Source organism: Balaenoptera musculus, chromosome 2, assembly GCF_009873245.2.
Source record: "Balaenoptera musculus isolate JJ_BM4_2016_0621 chromosome 2, mBalMus1.pri.v3, whole genome shotgun sequence".
Classification (NCBI taxonomy): Eukaryota; Metazoa; Chordata; class Mammalia; order Artiodactyla; family Balaenopteridae; genus Balaenoptera; species Balaenoptera musculus.
In genome coordinates, this window is record NC_045786.1 from 56,973,878 (window position 1) to 56,995,154 (window position 21,277).

At 49.2% G+C, this 21,277-nt stretch overlaps 1 protein-coding gene across 1 annotated transcript; it reads left to right on the top strand.

Annotated features, from left to right (window-relative positions):
- The first annotated feature begins 11,926 nt into the window (after nt 1-11,926).
- On the top strand, nt 11,927-21,123 carry SH2D7 (SH2 domain containing 7). The gene is made up of 6 exons (XM_036841989.1): nt 11,927-12,102; nt 13,469-13,558; nt 16,919-17,088; nt 17,378-17,586; nt 18,956-19,615; nt 21,073-21,123. Exons 1-6 carry the CDS (start codon nt 11,927-11,929, stop codon nt 21,121-21,123), a joined length of 1,356 nt encoding a protein of 451 aa, XP_036697884.1.
- The last annotated feature ends 154 nt before the right edge of the window (nt 21,124-21,277 follow it).

Genomic DNA, 21,277 nt, shown 5'->3' on the forward strand with positions numbered 1-21,277 from the left:
ACTTGGAACACGCATTTCTCAAAATTCATCAGGGGTCCCCTTAAAACTGTACATTTCACTCTATGTAAATTATACCTCAGTACAAAACTTTATTTTTAAATCTTTGCCCTGCCAGATTCACAGGCTAGTATTACAAAAATGAGAGAGCCTATTGCTTGGCGCTGAGTGGGTGCTCAGTAAATGTTTATAGAATGCGTGAATGAAAGCCAAAGCACTTCCCACCTCTCCAGACCTCAGTTCGTTCACCGATTTCAACAAATATTTACTGAACTCCTTCTATGTGCCAGGTACAGTTCCAGACACTGGAGGACACAGCAGTGAACAAGCCAATCATTTACCTGCCCTCATGGAGATAATAGTCTAGTAAGGGAGAGAGATAATACAAACTACATAAAGAAGACAGATAAATATATACTGTGTTGTATACACGCTGTGATGAAATTTTAAAAAGGACTACCACTTAAATAGCATGTATTACTTACCAGTGCTTAATATATTAACTCATTTGAATTCTCACAATAACTTCAAGAGGCAAGTGCCATTGTTTCACAAAAAAGCAAAGTAAGAGGATGGGGGCATGTAGGGCAGGAGTGGCAGGCTACGTTCCAGAGGGTCAGGGGGACCCCTCTGAGGAGGTGACATGGAGCAGAGACCTGGATGATGTGAGGGAATGAGCCATGGAAAGATGTGGGGGAGAAACGAATACAAATTTCACTTTACTTGAAGAAAAAAGGAAGGTCATAGCTATGTTTGTGAAAGGGCCAAATCAAAACAATATCTCATCTTCATTTTGCATGTTTTTACACAGACACACTAACAGACGCAGGTGGAAAATCGAGCTTTCTGAAATGGACAGGGATACCAAATTAGACTGCTTACTTGGAGACAGGTAGCAAGAGTGAGCTTACCCCGCCAGCCAACCAGCAACGGGCTCTATGTTAGCTGCCACATGACCACCCCTTTCCCCAGGGCCCGTCAAGAATCTGGCTGGCTGGCCACAGCAAGGACGCCTCTACCTTAGTGCCCTATGGTTCTCTTTGAGTGCAGACTGATGGAATTTGTCTCCTAGCTCTGCCACTAATCAGAGGTGTGACTTTGGGCCAGTTATTTTACCTCTCTGAGCCTCAGTCTCTTCATCTATAAAATGGGGACAGTATAGGTAGCTACTTCATACCATTGTTCTTGTAAGGATTACAAGATCATGTAAAAGTGCTTACATAGTAAGCACTCAGTATATCAATTATTATTATTATTATTATTATTATTATTATTATTATTATTAATTATTATTATTATACAGTTAGCATTGATGTCCTTTGAAATCAACAGGTTCAGAGAGGGGGCTCTAGCAGCCCCAACACATGGGAGGCTAGAGAATGCACTGCCGGGATGGGATGGGCCACCCTCAGGAGTGAGGGAACCATGTTTAATTTGGGCCTTGCCATGGGCAAGAGGGGCTGTGATTAACTGGCTTGTGGGGAAGGCAGCCAGGGTGGGATGTGACCGGGAAATGCTATGGAAAGGGGAAGATCTGGGAGAACTGAGACTGCAGTACACAGCTACACACAGGAGGTATACGGGAGGCTGCAGGGTGGGAGTGGGGTACAGCCCACCTCCACCCTCAGCTCTGTCAGTGAGTTGTGCAAAAGCAGGGGTGACCGGAGGCTGTCAACTGAGAGGATAGAACTAAGCCCTGTTGGGTATCTGGTGGAGGCAGATACCTGCTAGGCAGGAGGAAGGCATCCTTCACGGGTGGCAGGAGTGAGCCCCCCACCCTGGGCAAGAGTTTGGCCTGGCTGGCCGGGGCTGGGCAAATGGTACTAGACAAGAGACCTTTGCCGTCCCTCCCAGAGCTGGTGTCTGTGCTTCTCAGTGGGCAAGCTGGCCTCAAGCCTGACCCTCCTGCACTTGAACTTCCACTCTCTCCCTGTCATTTTAACATGCTCGCAGGCCCTCCCCTCTTCCTTATGGAGGCCACACCCCATATCATATCAAACATATTAAAATGCTCCACATCCCATAATAAACATAATTTTTGCTCTAAAAATGTTTGAAGGAATTTCTAGAATTATGCTCTGGATAGTATCTGACTATGAGGAATTCATTTTAATTTACGTTTGGCTACCATATCTTGGCAGTCATCATGTCTATTGGGAATCCTGGCTGAGTGAGAAAAAACCCAACCTATAAATTGTTTTCAAAGGGAGTGACATTTTTATGATAACTATGAAGTTGACATAATGTTACACTTTGCAGACATTTAATGAAATATTTATTAATTTTGATTTTCCCCTTTTTCTTGGGTTTTGCAGCCATTATCTTTTTCTTAGGCTACAAACATTTCCTAGGCCCCTTGAAAGCTGGCAGACCCAGGTGCTGCACCTACACTATCTATTGATAAAGACTATATCTAAACTCTCCTGGCCCTTTGCCAGGCCCTGGCCAGGCCCAGAATGTGGCCCTCTGAGGAGGCTGCTCAACCACAAGCCCAGAGACCCCAATGAGAAAGGCAAAGTGTGGAGGCCTCAAAGCCAGTGGCAACATCTCAGCAGAGGCCTCTGGAGGGCCCCACGTCTCTGCAGAGGCAAGCAGAAGAGGCCCAAGGCTCCAGGACAGACCCCAACACCCTCTGGATCCTCCAGACTTCTCCCAGGCCCCCCTGCCCTGCCAGTTCTCTCCGGGCCACCCTGGGATGCTGGTTATTTCGTGAGCAAATCCTGCATTGTCTCACCCCCCATTCCTAAAGCTACAAGCTGAAGGGGGCTGGACAGTGAACCTTCATCTCGTCTGTCTTAACACCTCTCTCCAACTTTATTTTGGACAAATTTTTATATTTTGTGTAAAATGCTAAACAAATGCAGCTTCAGTTTCCACCCTTTTCTAACCAGATCCCCCCCTCCAGGCCCTCCCACATGGACCTTCTGGACCTGCCCCTGGTGGTTCCTAATTCCTTGGCACCCTTCTTTGATGGCTTATTGACATTTTGCAGTTTCCAAAGTCTCTTAGATTAAAGGTCAATGTCCTGTGGTCAGACGCCAGCTTTACACAGCCTGCATGCTTCCCCCATGTCCGGTACGGGTGAGTTTGGTGCCAGAGGGTCTGCCCTGCCTGCCCATGTGAGCCCCTGCCCCCTCGAGCCTCTCAGGAACCAGCGACCAGGAGGAAATGGCCAACCCAGGAGGAAGTGGCTGCTGTTTACTAAAAAGAGGAAATTTGAGCAGTGAACTTGGTCCCACATGGCCAGCCTCTGGGCGAACCCCGGGGAACACAGAGCCAGTGACTCATCCTAGTCCAGTTTCCCCAGAGAAGGACAGGGTGAGAGGCCTCTGAGGAAGCACCCAGCCACATTGCCTTTGCATCTCTCAGACCCCAGGGGACAGAGCTGACTAAGACACCCACCTGCCACAGGAGGAGCCCACAATCCCGTGGGGAGCCCAGAGAGGAATGTAGACCTTACCACCTGATATGCTGTGTGTCCTTCGGTGTGTCTGTGCCCTCTCTGGGCTGCAGTTTCCCACCTATTCCACGAGGGAATGGATGGCAAGGTGATCTCCAAGAGCCCTGCCCCACCTGCTCTGAAATGTGTCAGTGGCATGAGGCACAGCTGTGAGGGCCTGTGGTCATTCTCCCTATAGCTCCCCAGGCCAGCAGAGGCTCTGTTTTTTTGAGCCTCCATGCTCAAAGGTCTCTTGATCCTTCCAGCCATTACAACCGACCTAACCCTTCCCTTCAGGGTGCTATCTCATCCTGCAGGCCTGGCAGCCCACTCTGGTCAGTGCAAGCATAACCACTTTGCATCTTCCCCGGCCCTGCTGGAGAAGCTGCCCTAACCACCCTGCCACACACAGATGGCACCAATGGAGGCCTTCTGTGCCTGACGCAGAGAGTACTGGCAGAGCTGGCTCTGTTTTCGGTGGGGGGGGGGGGGCGGGGGGGGCGGCGGGACACAGTGCAACCTTGGTGGGGCCTTGCTCAACCCAGAGCACATCTGGAGGAAGTTGGCCTGGATGGGGAGGGGACTAGAGTTCATGGGGCAAGGCTGGTGTACCGTAGCTGTGAATGGGCGGAGCACTGGAGGGTGGCAGAGGGAACAGGGAGAGCCAGACCGTCTTCAGAGCAGAGGCAGCACTGACCAGGGTGAACAGCTCCCACAGGGAGACCCCACCACCACCAGGGAGAGGGCTGTCCACGTGCTTCCACACAGCCCTGCACCACGCTGCCTGCCCTCTGGCAGTTGGGGGGGACGGTTTCCCAAATAAAGGAGGGGCTGTGTGACATTAGGTGGATCACCCAGCCTCCCGTTGCCTCAGTTTCCTCATCTATAGAATGGGGCATAATAATAGCATTTACCTTCTAGAGCTGTTGTGAGACTTAAACGAGATAACAAATGCAAAGCATTTGACACAGCCCCTGATGGGTGTTAAGGCCTCAGAATGGTAGCTGATTCATTCAGTAAACATCGCCAGCCCCTGCTCTTTGCCTCCGCCTGGTGTTGAGTGATGCTGAAACTCCGAAAAGGAGTGGGCCTGGCCCCTGCTGCAGGAAGCTCTTGGTCTAGGCAGGTGGGGGAGCTTCAGACAGGGGAGCTCCCAAATGGGACCCTCTCGGCCTAGATTTGCCGTCTCCAGCTTCCAGGATGCCTCATTTCCCTACCAAATTGGCAGGTAAATCTACACACCTGTGGTTCTCTTTCCTGGAGGGAAGCCATCTGGGGTGCTCGGCAAGCTCCCAGCCCCGAGGACCAGGTAGCCAGGGCTCAGATAGGTAGAGGCTTGGGTGCCCCTGGGAGCTGATGGGGGGTGGAAGGCTTGCAGGGGCTGCGTGAGAGGCCCGCATAGGAGTTAGGGAAAGCCACATTGCCCAGGGAGCAGGTGAGAACTGGACCCCAGGGGAGGCAATGGGGCTGTAGCTGCAGAGGCCCTGTCCTTTCAGGTCACTGTCCTGTTTCTGGGCCTGGCACTGTGCCCAGGATACTGTAAGCCCTTCTGCCTTCCCCACTCACCTTTCCCAGGGGCCCTCTTGCCGTCCCCTTCCCAGGATCCCCTTCCCTCAGCCAAACTTGAGCTCAGATTCTTCCTCCCTGCTCACACAAGCGCTAGGACTGCAGCCTCCACTGTGAGGCCCAGCCTGGGAGGTGGAGGCATTTTCATTGAAGTCTTGAAGAGATGCTGTTCTAATGATAGAGGTTTAGACATCATCCTGGTTGGGTAAAGGGGTTTCCAAAGGAGTTTAAAAGGTGCTTGTGCAAGCAAAGCAATAAGGAGACAAGACCTTGGAGGGAAGGTCCCAGAAGGCAGTCAGGATGTGAAAATGGGCAGTGAGGAGACCCAGAAAGAGCCGATCTTGGAGTGAAGAGGAGAACGTTTTAAGATTTGTTTTGTATTTTGAAGTTTGAATATATTGACAAAATATTTATTAATTTTGATTCAGGGCGTTTTTTAGGTACTTATAGAATTTGAGTAGCAAGGAAAGGAGCCCCAGGTAGGGGAGATGTCAAGAGCAAAGGCATGGAAGGCAGATGCAGCATATTTATTAGGAACCGGGCTGGGACACCCAGGTTCTGGTCCGAGCCCTGCCACTGACTTACTCTTTGTCTCAAGCAGGCCATTTCCAGTCCTGAGTCTCAGTTTCCCATCTTTACAATGAGGACAAATGGAGACAGTAATGCTACCTCGTCTACCTGTTATAAAGAGGAAAGGCAATCATATGTATGCATTTGAAGTGTTTAGCACATGATAGAGGCTCAACATCGTTATAGATCTACTGTGGGCCTCCATTTCCCGGCTGTGAAGTGAGGGGAGGGGAGACGGGGACAGGACTAAGGGAGGGGCAGCTGCAGCTGTCCAAGCTGTCAGGTGTGCCAGGACCCGTGGCGGCCATCTGGCCTCCAAGAAACTATAGAACAAGAGTTCCAACATATGGTCCTTGGCCCCTGATCTTCCCAACGGGCCCTAAACTGATCCCTACATACCCGTCCCTTCTTTAGTTCTCATGAGCAGACAGCATGCAATTCTGTAGATTTTCATTTTTGCGTGGGACTCAGAACTACTCACTGGTGAGGCCAGATAATCTATAGAGAAATAAATTTACGTCTTGTTCTTGCTGCTAAAACTGAGAGGTACACCCGACGGGGGAGCGCCTCTGATCTGAGGGGTGGGTTCCCTTTCCTCCGGGGTTGTCAGGAGCCCACAGTCCCAGAGCAGGGGTACTCTGTGGAGTAGGTGGGGCTGGCAGTATTCTTCACACCTTGGTAGGCCTGAGGCACTCTTGCTTTTGGAGTCTGCCTCTCACTATGTAGCAAATAAATAAATGAATAAATTTAATGACACAGCCACATTTGAAATTTTAAAATTATATACAATATAATATTAATTAATATTTTATATTATATATAACTATAGTATTAACATTACATATGTATATTATATATGACATAATATTCTATATATCTTATGTATAATACTGTATATAATTTTTCTTTACTTTGAACTTTTTAGAAATGATTACTTTTATAATTTTCCTTTGGAATGATTTGGCTTTGAGAATTCATTTAATTGACAATTGGTAACAGTCTGTTGGCAGTTTTCCTGAACACTTGGGGATTCTTGTGAGGTAAGACAATCTGACCTCCAAACCATTTTCAGATATGATGGAACTTTTATGAATACTAAATGAAGCTGATGCAACCATATATTGTATAGATATTTATTATGCATTTGTTGTGATTTTGCAGTTTTCTCCTTTTGGATTTTGGAGCCAATAGTGGTAGAGTTGTTTTGTTGTTGTTGTTGTTTTTCAGGTCTCAGACATTTTAATCAGCCCTTGTAAAGTTCTCAGTACCTGGCCATTGTCCTGTGAATGAAACAGGACTCCTGTTTGGTGGGAAGACGTCTGTAGGGAGCATCTCTGGGTACTGCCCTCTGACCCCAACAGCCATGATCTACAGGTGAAAAGATGAGCTTGCTCAGTGACATCAAGGTACCAAAAGAGTCACAGTAAAATTGGTGACCTCTCTGAGTCAGCATCAGCCCCCTCCCAGTTTTTCTTGCAAGCTGGGGGCCCCCAAATGTCTGAGCTTGGATATGTTATTTATTCGTCTATTCGTTCATTCAATATTTCCTGAGCATAAATGACTACAACCCCTAAAGAGGGCAATTTGGCAACATCTATCAAAATGACAAATGCAAATACCCTTTTGACTGAGCAATCTCTCTTCTGGGAATGTGTTCCATGGATGTACTCACTCTTATGTTTAATCAAATCTGTATAAGGTCATCCACTGCTGCATTGTTGGAAATATAAAAACACTGGAAACAACCCAAATGATCGTTAGTAGGGGATCGGTGACAAAAATGATGGTGCAGCCACGCAGCTGCAACAAAAAGAATGACATCCCTCTATGTACTCTTATGAAAGGAACTCTAAGATATATTACTAAATAGTTTTACAAAGCAAGGTGCAGAACACTGCATAGGATTCTCCCCTTATATAACAAAGGGAGGAAAATCAGAATATACATATTTACTTGAATAAGCATAAAGAAACCCAGGAAGAACATTCAAGAAATGAATAACAGTGGTTCCTTGTGGGAATGAGATGGAACTGGGTAGATGGGGGTTAATGCCTAGAAGGAGAACATTTTTACTGATACCTTTTTTACACTTTTTATTTTTAAAAACCGTGTGGCTGTATCACGAATTTGGATGATTATTTAAAATATACCAGGACTTCCCTGGTGGTCCAGTGGTTAGGACTTCACCTTTCAGTGCAGGGGGTACCGGTTCGATCCCTGGTCGGGGAGCTGAGATCCCACGTGCCTCACGACCAAAAAACCAAAACATAAAACAGAAGCAATATTGTAACAAATTCAATAAAGACTAACAAAAAATGGTCCACATCAAAAAAATAAAATAAAATAAAATATACCTATTGAGCATCTAACAGTGCCAAGCACTATTCTAGGCACAGAATACAGTGGAGAATAAGGCAGAGAATCTGAGAAAAAAGAAATAGGATCATTCATTCTCCACTCACTACTATTGTGGAACAAATTCTAATGGAATAACTAACTAAGGGGCACGAAAATGCAGTGTTCATAAACTAAAATGAACATATGACTAGAATTTACTGAAAAGCCCACTTTGGCATTCTACCCAGGAGGCTGGCTGCCAGCAGCACTTGGCCATGTACTATGTTCCCACTGCACAGGCTCAAGAAAGAAGGAGTGGCAGCGTTAGTGCTGGGGTTCTGGCCATACTCAGTGGGCTTTCATCAAAACAGCTGGAAAGACACTGACCCTGAGCATCTTTCTGGAGAAATCTGAGCGCTTTCCTCCTGAGAAGGCATGCCAGACTGAGCATCCTCGGGAGAGAGTAATTTAATGGATAATCCATTACCATCTATTGGTCCTACAGGAGAAGCATGACCTTGATGGAGAACCTAGGACAAGGAAGTTTCGATGAGACAGACAGAGACTTAGAATTCTGGGGACTTCCCAGCAGGGGGATGACTTGGAGCTGGGGCTGATGCTTATTGCATGTGCACCATGCCTCCCCACCACTCCCTTGCATCGGATCAGCTCACTGGATCCCCAAACCCTACCAGGTGCATACTTTTTCTCCCTTTCATTTTTACAGATGAGAAACTGAGACATAGCAAAGTGAAGTACCTCCTCCAAACTCACAAAGCCGGCAAAGGGGGAACCAGGATTCTTAAGTCGCTTAGTCTGACTGCAGAGCCTCTTAGTTCCTCTCTGGACACCTCTGGGCACCCAGGGTTGGAGAAGGAGGGAGGGGCTGCTCCAGGGTCCTCTCTCTGTCCCAGGACCCAGCCCTTAGTAGGTGAGCACAGGTGATGAACTGAACAGTGGGATGTGGAGCGCTGTCAGAGAAAACCCATCCCCAATCTTTCACAGAGCTCTCTTGACGCCTGCAAACCTGGCTTCAACCCCTCCTCACCCCCATTTCCTCTGAGTATAAAAATAGACTCTCCTTTATTTGCCTGACCTTGGAATCTTCACATCTGTCCTGCAGCCATCCTGGGCTCCCCCTTCCAGTACACAAAGCCTTTGTCTTCTTATGCAAATGGCCAAGTTCTGCTCATAAAAGTGCCCCACCTAAAACGAAGGTGGAGAGAGAACACCTCATGGAAAATTATAGAAACACATTTCTTTGTATTTGAATACCTCCAGGACCTCATGTTGGCAGCAAACCAACTCTGGGTCAGACCCCAGCTTCCTTGGCCTTTTTTGGGCCATGGACCTCTTTGGTATCTGGTAAAGCTCATGAACTTTTTCTCAGAATAATATTTTTAAATGCACGAAATAAAATACATAGAATTACAGTGGAAATCAATCATCTTGAAATAAGGTTATCTAAATATCTGTGATGCAGTAATACAATGTGCTTCTTTATTAGCATGTTAAATATCAAGATCCAGCTTTGGGTCTAATTATTATAATCTTGGGGTAATGAGCAAAATCAATATCTCAAGATGTCTGCAGCAGCTGTAACGTGATATGATAATATCTGTGATTTCCTTTGGTGACAAAGTCACAGGTGCTACGAACACTAATAAGATTTGTTCTCTGCACTCACCATGGAAGGAAATGCTGAATTTCAGTTAGAGATTGCGGAAGATAAAGATGTAATCCACTCCTACTCCTCCCCCACCCCACATTAGGAAATTCCAGTCCTTGCTAGTTTGGCCCTGGGATTTCCATTATGACCCCAGTATATCCCTGGCTTATATCTGTGACAGGAAGACCATTTCACAAGTATGTGAATCCCTCTCGGTGTCCCCTGGCTGGAGTTGATTCCTCTCTGTCAAGGCTGGAAATTGTTTATAAAAGTGATGTACCCGGTAGCTGACCCTCAGGAACACTTGCTATGTGCCCGTGGGCCTGTCCCTGTGTGAAGAGCATGACCTGCAGTATTTCACTCCATCGACAGGTGAGGCAAGTGGATGCTCTGCAACCCTTTTTACAGAGGTGGAAAATGAGTCTCAAAGACAGGGAATGAGCTGTCCAGGTTGAGGTTGCAGGTATGCCTCATGCCCTGACCTTTCCTCTAAATCATATGTATCACACACTTGCCATTGGTATTTTTATTTTGATTTGAGAATGACCATGATGAAATTATAATAATAGTAATAACGAAAATAGTTACCAATCGGGGAGGACCCACTGTATTTCAGAGTCATTACATCATCATCATCATCATCATCAGAGTAATAGCTAATGCTGATAGCTTATGTTCCAAACTCTGTTCTGAAGACTTAACGCATTTTACCTTCCAAACAACAGGTCATGTTCTTCCTCCCTGTTTCAAAGACGATGACACTGAAGACCAGAAAAATTAAGTCATTTGCTCAAGGTCCCATAGCTGGTCAGCTGGAACTGGAACCAAAGAAATACGGCTGTAGCATCCTCATTTTTTACAAATGAGCTGTTTTGTTGAAGTAGAACATATACATAGAAAACTGCATAGCTCATGAACGCAGAGCTCAATGAATTTTCACAAAGTCAATACACTCACCTAACACGCCACCCAGATCAGGAAATAGAACGCGATCAGCCCCTAGCAGCTCCTCAGCCCTTCCTGGTCATACACTCCCCAAGGTAAACACTATCCTAACTCCTACTGGCATCGGTCAGTTCTGCCTGTTTTGGAATTTATATATATGTTCCCTCATTCTTAACTATTACGCTATCTCGTTTACTTGTCATAATGACCCTAGAGTTTAGAAAGTAGCTTTATAAAAATTATTCCCATTCTACAGATGAAGAAATTGAGCTATCTGCAACCACTTAGAAACTGCCTTGAGGCCTGTGCCAGTGTGATGGAAGTGGGATTCTAACCCAGATCCTTGGGGTTGACTGTTTGCAACACCCCCTGCCTCACTGTCAACCGAGCCTGGATTTCTGCTGTGAAACTCGGAAACACACTAGAGATTCAGGGATGTTTGCGTGAACAAATATCCTGGGCCTTAACTGGTGCAGTGCTTCCTCTCAAAAGCCTTATGGCAGCCCTTCTAGGGGTCCCAGCTACTCCAAAGGGCTCTTCCTCCAGCCACATGAGCTTCTGGGTTGTTTTTCAGGACCTCCAGCAGAGTCCCACCTCATAGTCTTTGTACTTGCTCTTCCCTCTGCTGGGAGCAGCATCTCTTCCCCCAGGTACCTGCCTGGCACTCTCTTTCACTGTTCCAGTGGCACCTCCTGGGCAAGGCTTCCCCCAACCCTGACTCCCTACCTGACCCCCTATCTAAATAACAAAATCCATGCCCTCTTCTTCCTCTCCCTTTTTCTTGGAGTGCTTATTACACTTGACCCCATATTCTATATATGTATTTGTTTATTATCTGTCTCCTTCCACTAGAACATATGTGCCATGAGCAAAATGCTGTTTTGGTTGCTGCTTTATTCCCAGGGCCCAGATGTACGTGGCACACAGTAGACAATAAATCTTGAGTGGAAAGAGGAATTAATCAGCCCAGAACTTCACCAAGATACAAGTGGCCTCCATGAAGGAAGGATAAGTAGAATTTAAATTCACCACTTTGCTAACAGTGGCAGTGCCTGGACTTTAGCCAGAGTCTGGTCTTTAGCTGAGACAAAGACCGGAGGTTGGGCGAAGGGGCCAAACGCAGTGGGGCAGCTCATCTGCTAGCCAGGAAGTCAGGGATCCCTCTCCTGCCCCTCTCTGACTGCTAATGTGACCCTCCCCCAATGTCCCCAGACAGCCAAGGTGCCCCGCCTCAGAGCATCAGAGAGGAGAACCAGACACATATTGTCAGAGGTGACAATAGGGCTCCTGTGTGCCGCGGGTGGTTGGGGAGGGCATGGACTCAGGCAAATGAGCCGGGGTGCACACAGATATAGAGGCGTACGGGTGGTCTGGGCTCTGCTTCCACATCAGTACTCGCCAGAATGGAGGGCCACCTAAGGCAGCTCAGCCTGGTCAGGGGGCCCGAGGGGGCCGGGGACAGCCAGGCCCCGGCTGAGCTGCAGGAGCTGGCCCTGAGGTGGTTCACGGAGACGCAGGCCCCCCTCATTCTGCAGAATGGAGCCCTGCCCCCCTGGTTTCACGGATTCATCACCCGCAAGTAAGGCTGCCCCTGTCCACGTGCCCAGCGTGGCCCCTAGCCCCCCAGGGCCGAGGGGCTAGCCCCTTTCCCTGGGCTAGGCAGGGACCCCAGGAAGCAGTGGGTGGGGGAACAGACTGAGGAATGCTGAGTTCTCTGACAGCCGCTTCTGTGGGCAAGGTGGGCGAAGGCACTGGCCCTGGCTCTGAGTGTAGGGCTGGGATGGCTGGGGCTGTCAGGCTGCCAGAGAAACAGAGAGGGGCAGGCTAGAGCAGGATGCGTTCAGAACAGCTCCGGATAACCTGATGAATTACTAGGGGGACTGTTTCATTCATCATCCAAACCAGAGCACTGTTAGTAAGAGGACTTACTAGGAGAACTATTTTAAGTGGGGACTCTCCCAGGCGAACCTGGATATACAGTTACTCTAGGAATAAGGGCCAAGATGTGGAGGCTGGCTTTCTGATTGGTCTGGATCTCCAAGCTGCCAAAGCACTAGCTGAAGGAATGACAAATGCAACCACTCATTAGGTCCTCCTGGCCCAGCACCTGGCATTGAAGCAGGCACAGCTTCACGGGCATTGACGTGTGCTGTAACACAGGGCCCTCTGCTCAGAAGGGCCCCAGTCTTGGCTGAACATGCGGCCGTCACCATGTTGAAATTCTAACTTTTTGAGTAAGGGGCTCCAGGTTTTCATTTAGTACTGAGCCCTGCAAAGTTTGTAGCTGGTCCCGCATAGAGCAGGCATTCAGCAAGTATATGGTGAATAAGTGGGTGAGGAAATATCTGGTCTATGTACTGCCAAACCAGAAGACAGCTGGAATTTCCACCATGCCTCCAAAATCCTTGGCATCATTTAGAGCTATTCGTAGCTGCCTGAGGCTGAAGGGGACATGCAAGTGAGGGGGATGAGAACCTATGAGTTGCCATCGTAGTCAGGCTCCAGACATACCAACGCCTTCTCCCTGCAGAAACTACTGTGTAGTACACATCCTGCACAACTGTACACAGCAGTCCTGAGGCAAGGATCCCACAAACCTAAAAATCTCCAGCTATATGGATTCCTTCTTGCTGCAGGGACTTTCAGGTGGAGAGGGGCAGTGGCTATTGTGCCTGCTGGTGAGGCAGTAGTGGGGGTGGGGTGTGTGTGTATGTGACCTCAGGATTCCAACCCAGCCAGCCCCAGACTGAGTCTTGAGTTTGCTTGACTGAACCCAGACCGACCACAGAACCAGCCGAAAGTCTGAGGGAGTTCTCTATAAAGGGTTGGAGATCTGTGCACTGGGTCTGCGGCATGGCTGGCAGGGACTCTGAGGCTGGTCTAAGTCAGGCTGCTCCTGCTGCTGTGGGGACCCAGCCCCAGCTAACGGCATGTCCTCTGCCCAGGCAGACAGAGCAGCTGCTCAGGGACAAAGCTCTTGGCTCCTTCCTCATCCGCCTCAGCGACCAGGCCACCGGCTACATCTTGTCCTACAGGTAAGAAAGGAAGCCCTCTGCAAAGGCAGGCAGGCTCTGGCTCCACAAGCCAGTCTTGCAGATAAGCTTGGAATCTCCACCAGCCCACACTGCTGGGCTTTCCCTGGGCCCTGACTCCTTCACTCCCTCAGTCATCCGTCCATGTCCATCAGACATTTTCTGAGCAGCACCGGCCATATACTAGGATGAAGCACCCACCTTCAAGGGGGTGAGTTGGTGGGGGGCAGGGGAGAACCTCCTCCTGATGGGAGGCTGGGGAAGGCTTCACAGAGGTGGATTTTGAGCACAGGATAGAAGGAAGAACAGCAACTTGATGGGCAGAAAAGGAGGTGTGATTGGGGTTTAGGAAGGCATTTCCAATAGATTGAACTGCATATGCAAAAGAACAGAGACAGGGCAGACTAAGGTGTTGGAAGCCACAAGTTGCCGCAGGCAGAAGGACACATGGTTCCAGTGGAACAGTGCCTGGAGAGGAAGGCCGAGGGCAGCTCAGGACGGCCTTGGATGCCTGGCTATGTCTGTAGACAATGAAGGGTCACCTGGTCAGACTTAGGTTTTGCAAGGATACTTCAGGCAGCCTATGGAAGGAGGACTCAAGACAGGTGCTGGAGGTATGGGGGCAGTGGGGACCACTGAGGGGTGAGGTCTGGGCTAGATGAGGAAGCTTGGGCTAGGGTAAGGCAGTGGGTATGGAGAAGAGGAGACAAGATGGCCAGGATGAAGTCAGAGGTGGTGATGTCAGAGCCTGTCCCAAGGGTAGGTTGGGTGTGGAAAGGCAGAAAAAGGAAGAAGTTCCCTCCCCCACCCCTAGTTAGGGAGGGAGGGAGGCTGGGGCTCTAGGGCAAATCTCAAAGGCCTCAGATTCAGATTCAAAATTATCATCTGTTCAGATTGCCCCAGTTCAAATCCTGATCTTGAGCAAGTCACTTTGCCTCTCCGCACCTACATGTCCTCATCTGTAAAATGGGAATATTGCATAGGATTGTTGAATGGGTTTGATGAGTTTATACCTTTAAAAGTGCTTGGTACAGTGTCTGGAACATAGTAAATAAATAAATGTTAGTCATTATTAAAATAGTTATTGTTATTCTATGTGCCAGGTATGGTCCTCAGCACTTTGAAATATACAAACTCAGCAGTTTTCAAATGTCTTTTCAGCATCAGGGCTTTTTTTTTTCAAACATGGTCTTAGGTGGAGTGCCAGCTTATTAAAGAGATCAAAGTGGGGCTGCACAAAGATATACAAATAGCCCAGTGGAATCCAGAAACAGTCCCCCACATTTGGTTACCTGATTTGCAACAGAGGCGCCACTGCAATTCAGTGGGGGGGAGGGCGGGGGGGGCCAGGGGGGAGGAGTATGGGGAGGCTGGTTTTTTCAATACGTGGTACAGGAGCAATTGGATATCCAAATGGAAAAAAATGACCCCCACCTCACACCATACAGAGAAATTAATTCTAGATGGTTCACAGACCCAAGTGAGAAAAGCATTTTGAACTTCTTACAGATTAGAAAGGTACATGACTTCTCTTCCTTAGCAGAGCACATCATTGATATTTGACTCAGTTGTCTCTAAAAGTTTTTTAGTTGAGTTAAATATTTGTCATCTTGTATTAATTGCTTATATGTGGTCAGTAAATCTTTTACAAACCCACCTATTCATTTCTTTCCTAGTAATGTTTTGCCCTTTTACATTATGAAATGTATGGAGTGAGCCATGTAAAGCTGTCACCATCCATGTTTTTACCTGGTAATATTAAATATTTTTAAACTTCAAAAAAAAAAAAAAAGAAAAAAGAAAAGAAAAAAAAAAGAAAAAGGAAAAGAAAACATAGGAAATATTTTTCATGACTTTGAGACAGGCAAAGATTTCTTAAACGAGACACAAGAGTACTGACCATAAAAGAGAAGGTTAACAAATTGGATTTCTTTAAAATTAAGAACTTTTGTTAATCAGAAGATACCATTCAGTGAATAAAATGACAAGCCACAGTGCTGGAGGGGTTTTGTATTGTAATACATACACCTAATAAAAGACTCATATCCAGACTATATGAAGAACTCCTGCAAATCAATGAGACAAAGATGACACAGGCAAAATAAAGGCACTTCCTAAAAGACGGTCCAAAAGGGCAGTGAGCGTACTGGTGTTCAGCAGCTTTAGCAATCAGGGAAATAGAAACTAAAACCACAATGACTGGCTAGAGTGGAAAGACAGAGGCTACCTAATAGTTGGTGAAGATGCAGAGCAACTGTAACTCTCATACTTGGCAATGATTTTAGAAAACAATTCGGCATAATCTACTAAGGCTAAACATACGTGTATCCCTCATCCAATTCTCCTTCCTAGGATATTCTCAATAGCAATGAATACATATATTCAGCAAAAGTCATGTACAAGAATGTTCAGAGCAGCTTTATTTATAATTGCCCAGATGTGGAAATAATCTAAATGTCCATCAGCAGAATGGATAAATTGTGGATTTTTTTAATTAAATGGAATACTACCTATCAATGGGGGGGGGGAAAGAAGCTAATTCTACATGGACATCAATCAATCTCAAAGATATAACGTTGCGTGAAAGAAGCCAGACACAAAAAAGAAATACTGTATGATTCCATTTAGGTGAAATTCCATAACAAGCAAAACTGATCTATGGTGATGGGGGTCAGAGTGGTGGCGACGTTTGACTGGAAGGGGCCACGAGGGAGTCTTCTGGGGAGCCAGAAAATGTTTTGTTCTGCTCTAGGCGGTGGTTACATGGGAATGTTCATATGTGGAAATTCATCGAGCTGCACACTTAGGACGTGTGCACTTCACTGTGTTTACGTTACTCTTCCATAAAAAAGGAAAATGAAGAGGGTGGGACTTTACAGGCTGGAGTGGAGATGGGACCTGGAACTCCATCTTTTTGGCCTGGCCGGGATTTGGGTGAGATGAGTAAGGCTGAGTTGTGCCAAGTGTGGGCTCGGTCCTCATCTTTAAGCCTTAGATACTTTGCTCATCATGGATATTTTGGTATTAACTTTGACTTTCTAAAATATTGCATTATTAGTTATCTTGATTACTGAGTTTTGTGGCATCCCTTTGAATTTGCATCCACACTCCAAGCTGAGTGCCTCACTCCCCCTTACCCCGGCCCTGGCCCTTTCCTCCCTGACTGATGTGCGGGGGCGGGGGGCGTTGAAAAACCGCTCCCTATCACCTGCAAGGCTGGGTTTGCTGGATGTCAAGTTCCACTTAACAGAGGAACACGTCAAGGCCCAAGTGGGCAGCATGGCCCCGGGTCAGCTCCAGCCCTGGGCCAAGGCAGGGTTGCCAGTTGTCAGCAGCCCCAGGCCACAAGTGCTTGTGTTGCAGGGGCAGTGACCGCTGCCGGCATTTTGTCATCAACCAGCTCCGAAACCGGCGCTACCTCGTCTCAGGGGACACCCAGAGCCACGGCACCCTAGCCGAGCTCGTGCGCCATTACCAGGAGGTGCAGTTTGAGCCCTTCGGGGAGACCCTGGCTACTGCCTGCCCCCGGGTAGGTACCTCTCTTCCCGGGGGGCGGGGGGTGGGGCAGGGTGCCCAGGCCAGCGCTGTCCCCCGCTCGACCACATGCCTTTCCTTGCCTTCCCTATTTCCTGCCACCCAGGGGCACTCAGTGCAGGGTCATGGTCCCTATTTGAGAAGGGGAGATGGAGGAAGCGTTCTACCTGAGGTCAGGGACCTGGTGGGAATGTTTCAGTCTCTGGCCAGCCGTCTCTGGCAGGAGGCCAGAGGCTGGCCAGGGGTGTATGACCACACACCTGCTGTGTCCCCACCGCCTCCAGCTAGAGGACAGTGATCTATATGACGCCATCACCCTGGGCCTCCATCAGACCAATCTGGGCCTGGAAAACCCGCCTGCTGCAGTGTCCCCCACGGTGGTCCCAGACAAGGCTGCCAGCCCCCGCCCCTCTCCAAAGCCCCAGGTCTCCTTCCTCTACAAAAAGAAGAGCCTGGATGCAAGTCCCTGGAACCTCTCCAAGGAAGAAAGCATGGAGGTGAGGAGGATTCTGGGCTACCCAGAGTCAGGGTTGCTAGACCAGGAATGTGGGTGCCACGTCCACCGTCAGGCCCGGAGAGGCCACACTGGCCAGCCCCTCAGGCTGCGGAGGGTGAGTGCCAGGCCCAGAGAGGAGCGGCCCAGCTTGGAATTACCCAGTGGTTCACCCATGCTGTGGCCTGCCTCTGGCCAGTGGATTTGGTTCAAACCTTGGCTTGGCCTTTCTAGCTGAGTGACTTTGGACAAGTCACATAACCTCTCTGAGCCTCAGTTTACCAATCTTGAGGTTCCTGTGAGGCTTGAATGAGGGAATGGATATGAAATGTCAGAAAAATCCCTTTGTAAACTGTAGAGTGGGATGCCTGTGAGTCAATACTTTATTTTCCTCCACAGCAACTCACAGGAGGGACTCATGGAGATTTTTCTTAATATATATCAGATCACAGCGAGGGCTTCTCCTCATGTTTAAAATAAAATCTGAAATCTTCACGAGGGTCCACAAGAGCCTCACCAGGTGCCCTGCTACCTGTCCCCTTTCTTCACTTTTCTCTAACCTCATTGGCCTTTGGATCTCCCTTGAACACATCAACCTCGTTCCCACCTCAGGGCCCTTGCTCTTGCTGTACCCACTGCCTGGAATGCTCTTCCCACCAGACATCTGCATGGCTTCTACTCTCACTGCATTCCATTCTCTGCTTAAATGACATTTCCTCAGGGAGGCCCACCTAAACTATAGACAATATCCCCTCTCCTACCAGCCATTCTCCCTATCCCATTACTCTGCTTTGTTCTTCTTCATAGTACTGATCATGAGCCGACAGTATATTATCTTGTGATATATTATTGTATCATATATTACATCAACCACATTAAACTATACAACAGAACAGTATGTTGCCCATCTCCAGGTTAGAATGTAAACTCCCAAGAGGTGGGCTTGCTCATCGTTGAGCCCTTGGCACCTAGGACGGCGTCTACACAGTGCTTACTAAATATCTGTTGAATAAATACACAATTGATGGACTTGGGGGTGGACCATTCTGAAGGGGAAGGGAGCAGTGAGTGGGTGGGCTCAGGGGGCTCTGAGGGACCACCACTCTGGAGGGGAGAGGAGCAGGGCAGGATGATCTTGGGTGGGAGGTAGATTTCGTGACCCCTGGCCTTGAATGCCAACATAAGGACCATACTCAGAGTCCTAGAGCATGAAGCTGGCAGGGACCCCGAATGTCAACCAACCCCTGCACATAACAGTCAGGTAAACTGAGCCCAAGACAAGGGGCCTCAGCTTGTCTGAGAGACCTGCAGTTTACCAGAAGGCAACTTACAGACAGGGTAACCTCTAAGAGGTTCTGTCGCTCTCTCCCCAGGCGTCCGTCAAGGTGCCTCCCCTCCCGGAGAGGAGTGCTTCCCTTCTGGACGAGTCTTTTGGAGGCTCCAACAACATCATCTATGCAGACCTGAGAAAGATGAACCAGGCACGGCTAGGCCGGGGCACAGATGTGTCTGGCAGGCAGGGGCCAGTTCCAGCCGGCAGCCAGGCCTGCTCTCCAGGCAAGGAGGCCCTGAGGAGACTCTCAGATGGAAGCCAGAACAAGCCTGATGGCCCGGGACCTGCCCTCTCTGGGGTGAGCCCAGACCAGGGCCTTAGAGTGTCTCCCACTTCTTGGGGCCTTCTCCTGTCCCCCAGTTCTGAGGCCCTAGGATCCTCAGCTGTTACCTGGAGTCAGGGGTCTCCAAAACTGAGCCGTTCTGCAGACATCTATGAGCTCATCCGGGCAGAAGGCCTCCCAGAGGCCAGGGATACGCCAGACCAAGAAGGCAGCAGTACCTACGAGCAGATCACAGTCTGCTGGGGTGGCCCAGCCAGGCCCCCCTATCCTGGAGCAAGTCCCACATATAGCAAGCTTTCAGGATCCACAGACTGTGGCTATGAGAGGATATTGGGGGCCCCGGAGCTCCCAGAGCCCAGGAACACCTATGAACAAATCCCGGCAGCCAGGAGCAAGGAGACTGGACGGACACATAAGGTGGGCTCCATGGGTGGGGTGGTAGGAGGGACCTGTGGCCCTCAGGCATGGGCAGGTCAGGTCACTGCCACTGCCCAGAACTTTCCAGCCCTAACTTCTGCTTAGAGATGGTGGGAGAGGCAGATGTTAGGTTTGGATGTAAGATGGAGGCTTCCAGGCCCTTCTGATGTCTTTCTCTGTGGCAGACTAGGACTCCTGTCCCTCCCTCTTGGCCACTGCAAGCGTCTCAGAGCCTCAGAGAGGTGGACAAGGGCCCTGGCTCCAGGTCTGACTTGCCTTGGCCCTTTTCATGGCTCAGCCACTCCCTAGCCACGTGGCTTTGGGCAAGATAGTTTCCCCCGCAACTAAGATTGCCAGATTTAGCAAGATAAAATACAAGACGCCCAGTTAATTTGAATTTCAGATAAACAATGAGTAATTTTTTTAAGCATAACTATGTCTCCAATAGTGCAATTATTCCTCATTTATCTGAAGTTCAAATTTAACCGGGCATCCTGTATTCTTATTTAGCATCTACCCAGGATCTCCATTTCCTCATCTGTAAAATGGGCTGGTCCTATGGCTGTGTCCAGGGGCGGCTGCCCAGGAGGTGAAGCTAGACATCCTTATGTGCTCAGGACACCGCCCAGAGATGGCTGTCAGTGAGCAGCTGTTATTCCTGGGGATTTCTGATAAGAAAGGAGAAAAGGGGAAGCAGGGATCAGGAGGGCAGAGGGAGGTGGTCAGGATTCCCAGGGAGGCAGAGGAACCCTCCTGAGCCCTCAGCCCCAGCGTATTTGCCTACGCCTGGAGCCGATGAGCTGGGAGAGCCCACTCCCCGAGGGCACAGCCTCAGACCTTGGGCACGTGCAGACCTCCTCTTCCGCTTGAACAGCAAAACCCCGAGCTCCCAGCTGAAAGGCCTTCACCAGAAGCTCTGCCATCTCCTCCCCCAGGGCAGGGCTGTGCCCACACACACCAGGACAGGGAGCTCGCCTGGTGCAAGGCTGCCTCTGAGGTCCTGACGCCCGGGACCACAGATCCTGCCTGCAGACAGCCCTTCTAAGAACCACAGAAGCCACATCCCATGACTGCACTTCCTCTAGCTGCAAAGTCCTTCCGGTCCCTGGTGGCACCATGTACATCCCCACCCCCATTCTACCTAGGGCATGGCTGGGGCAGACAGTGCTGGGGTTGGGGACCCCAGGGGACCCAGTGAGGGAAGAGGGGACTTGGCCTTTCTTCTCCACTTTCCCCTAGCCTCCTTAGCCAGAGAGGGCGAATCCTTCATCCAAACCAGAGGGCTGGAGTGGAATTTCTGGCACTGCGAGGGGCGGTGGAGCAACTATCACTATTCCAACCTGGCCTTTCTCTGGCCTTGAGCCCAAGCCCCCAGTCGCTGCCAAGGGATGCCCTGAGCCTGGCCCTCCCTTCCCTGTCCAGGGACCCAGGCTCTAACGTCTTCTCCCTCCTTGCAGCCTGACAAGCTCCGGAGGCTCTTCTTCACAGACAAGAAGCACAGATCCTGAGGAGGCCTGGCTTTCTGAAGCTCACCAGCGGGTTTCCCAGTATCTGGGCTATGCCAGGGCTTACTGGGAAGCTCTCAGCTTGCTTGAAGGCACCCCTTGGACCCTCAGATCGAACCAGCCTGCTCTGGAACAAGGCTCCGAGACAGCCTAGGGG

What these genes read in the sequence shown, in the direction of transcription:
- SH2D7 (XM_036841989.1), top strand. Translation starts at nt 11,927, where the DNA reads ATGGAGGGCCACCTAAGGCAGCTCAGCCTGGTCAGGGGGCCCGAGGGG. An exon ending in CACGGATTCATCACCCGCAA is followed by an intron (nt 12,103 to 13,468) that starts GTAAGGCTGCCC and finishes TCCTCTGCCCAG; the next exon opens with GCAGACAGAGCAGCTGCTCA. An exon ending in GGCTACATCTTGTCCTACAG is followed by an intron (nt 13,559 to 16,918) that starts GTAAGAAAGGAA and finishes CTTGTGTTGCAG; the next exon opens with GGGCAGTGACCGCTGCCGGC.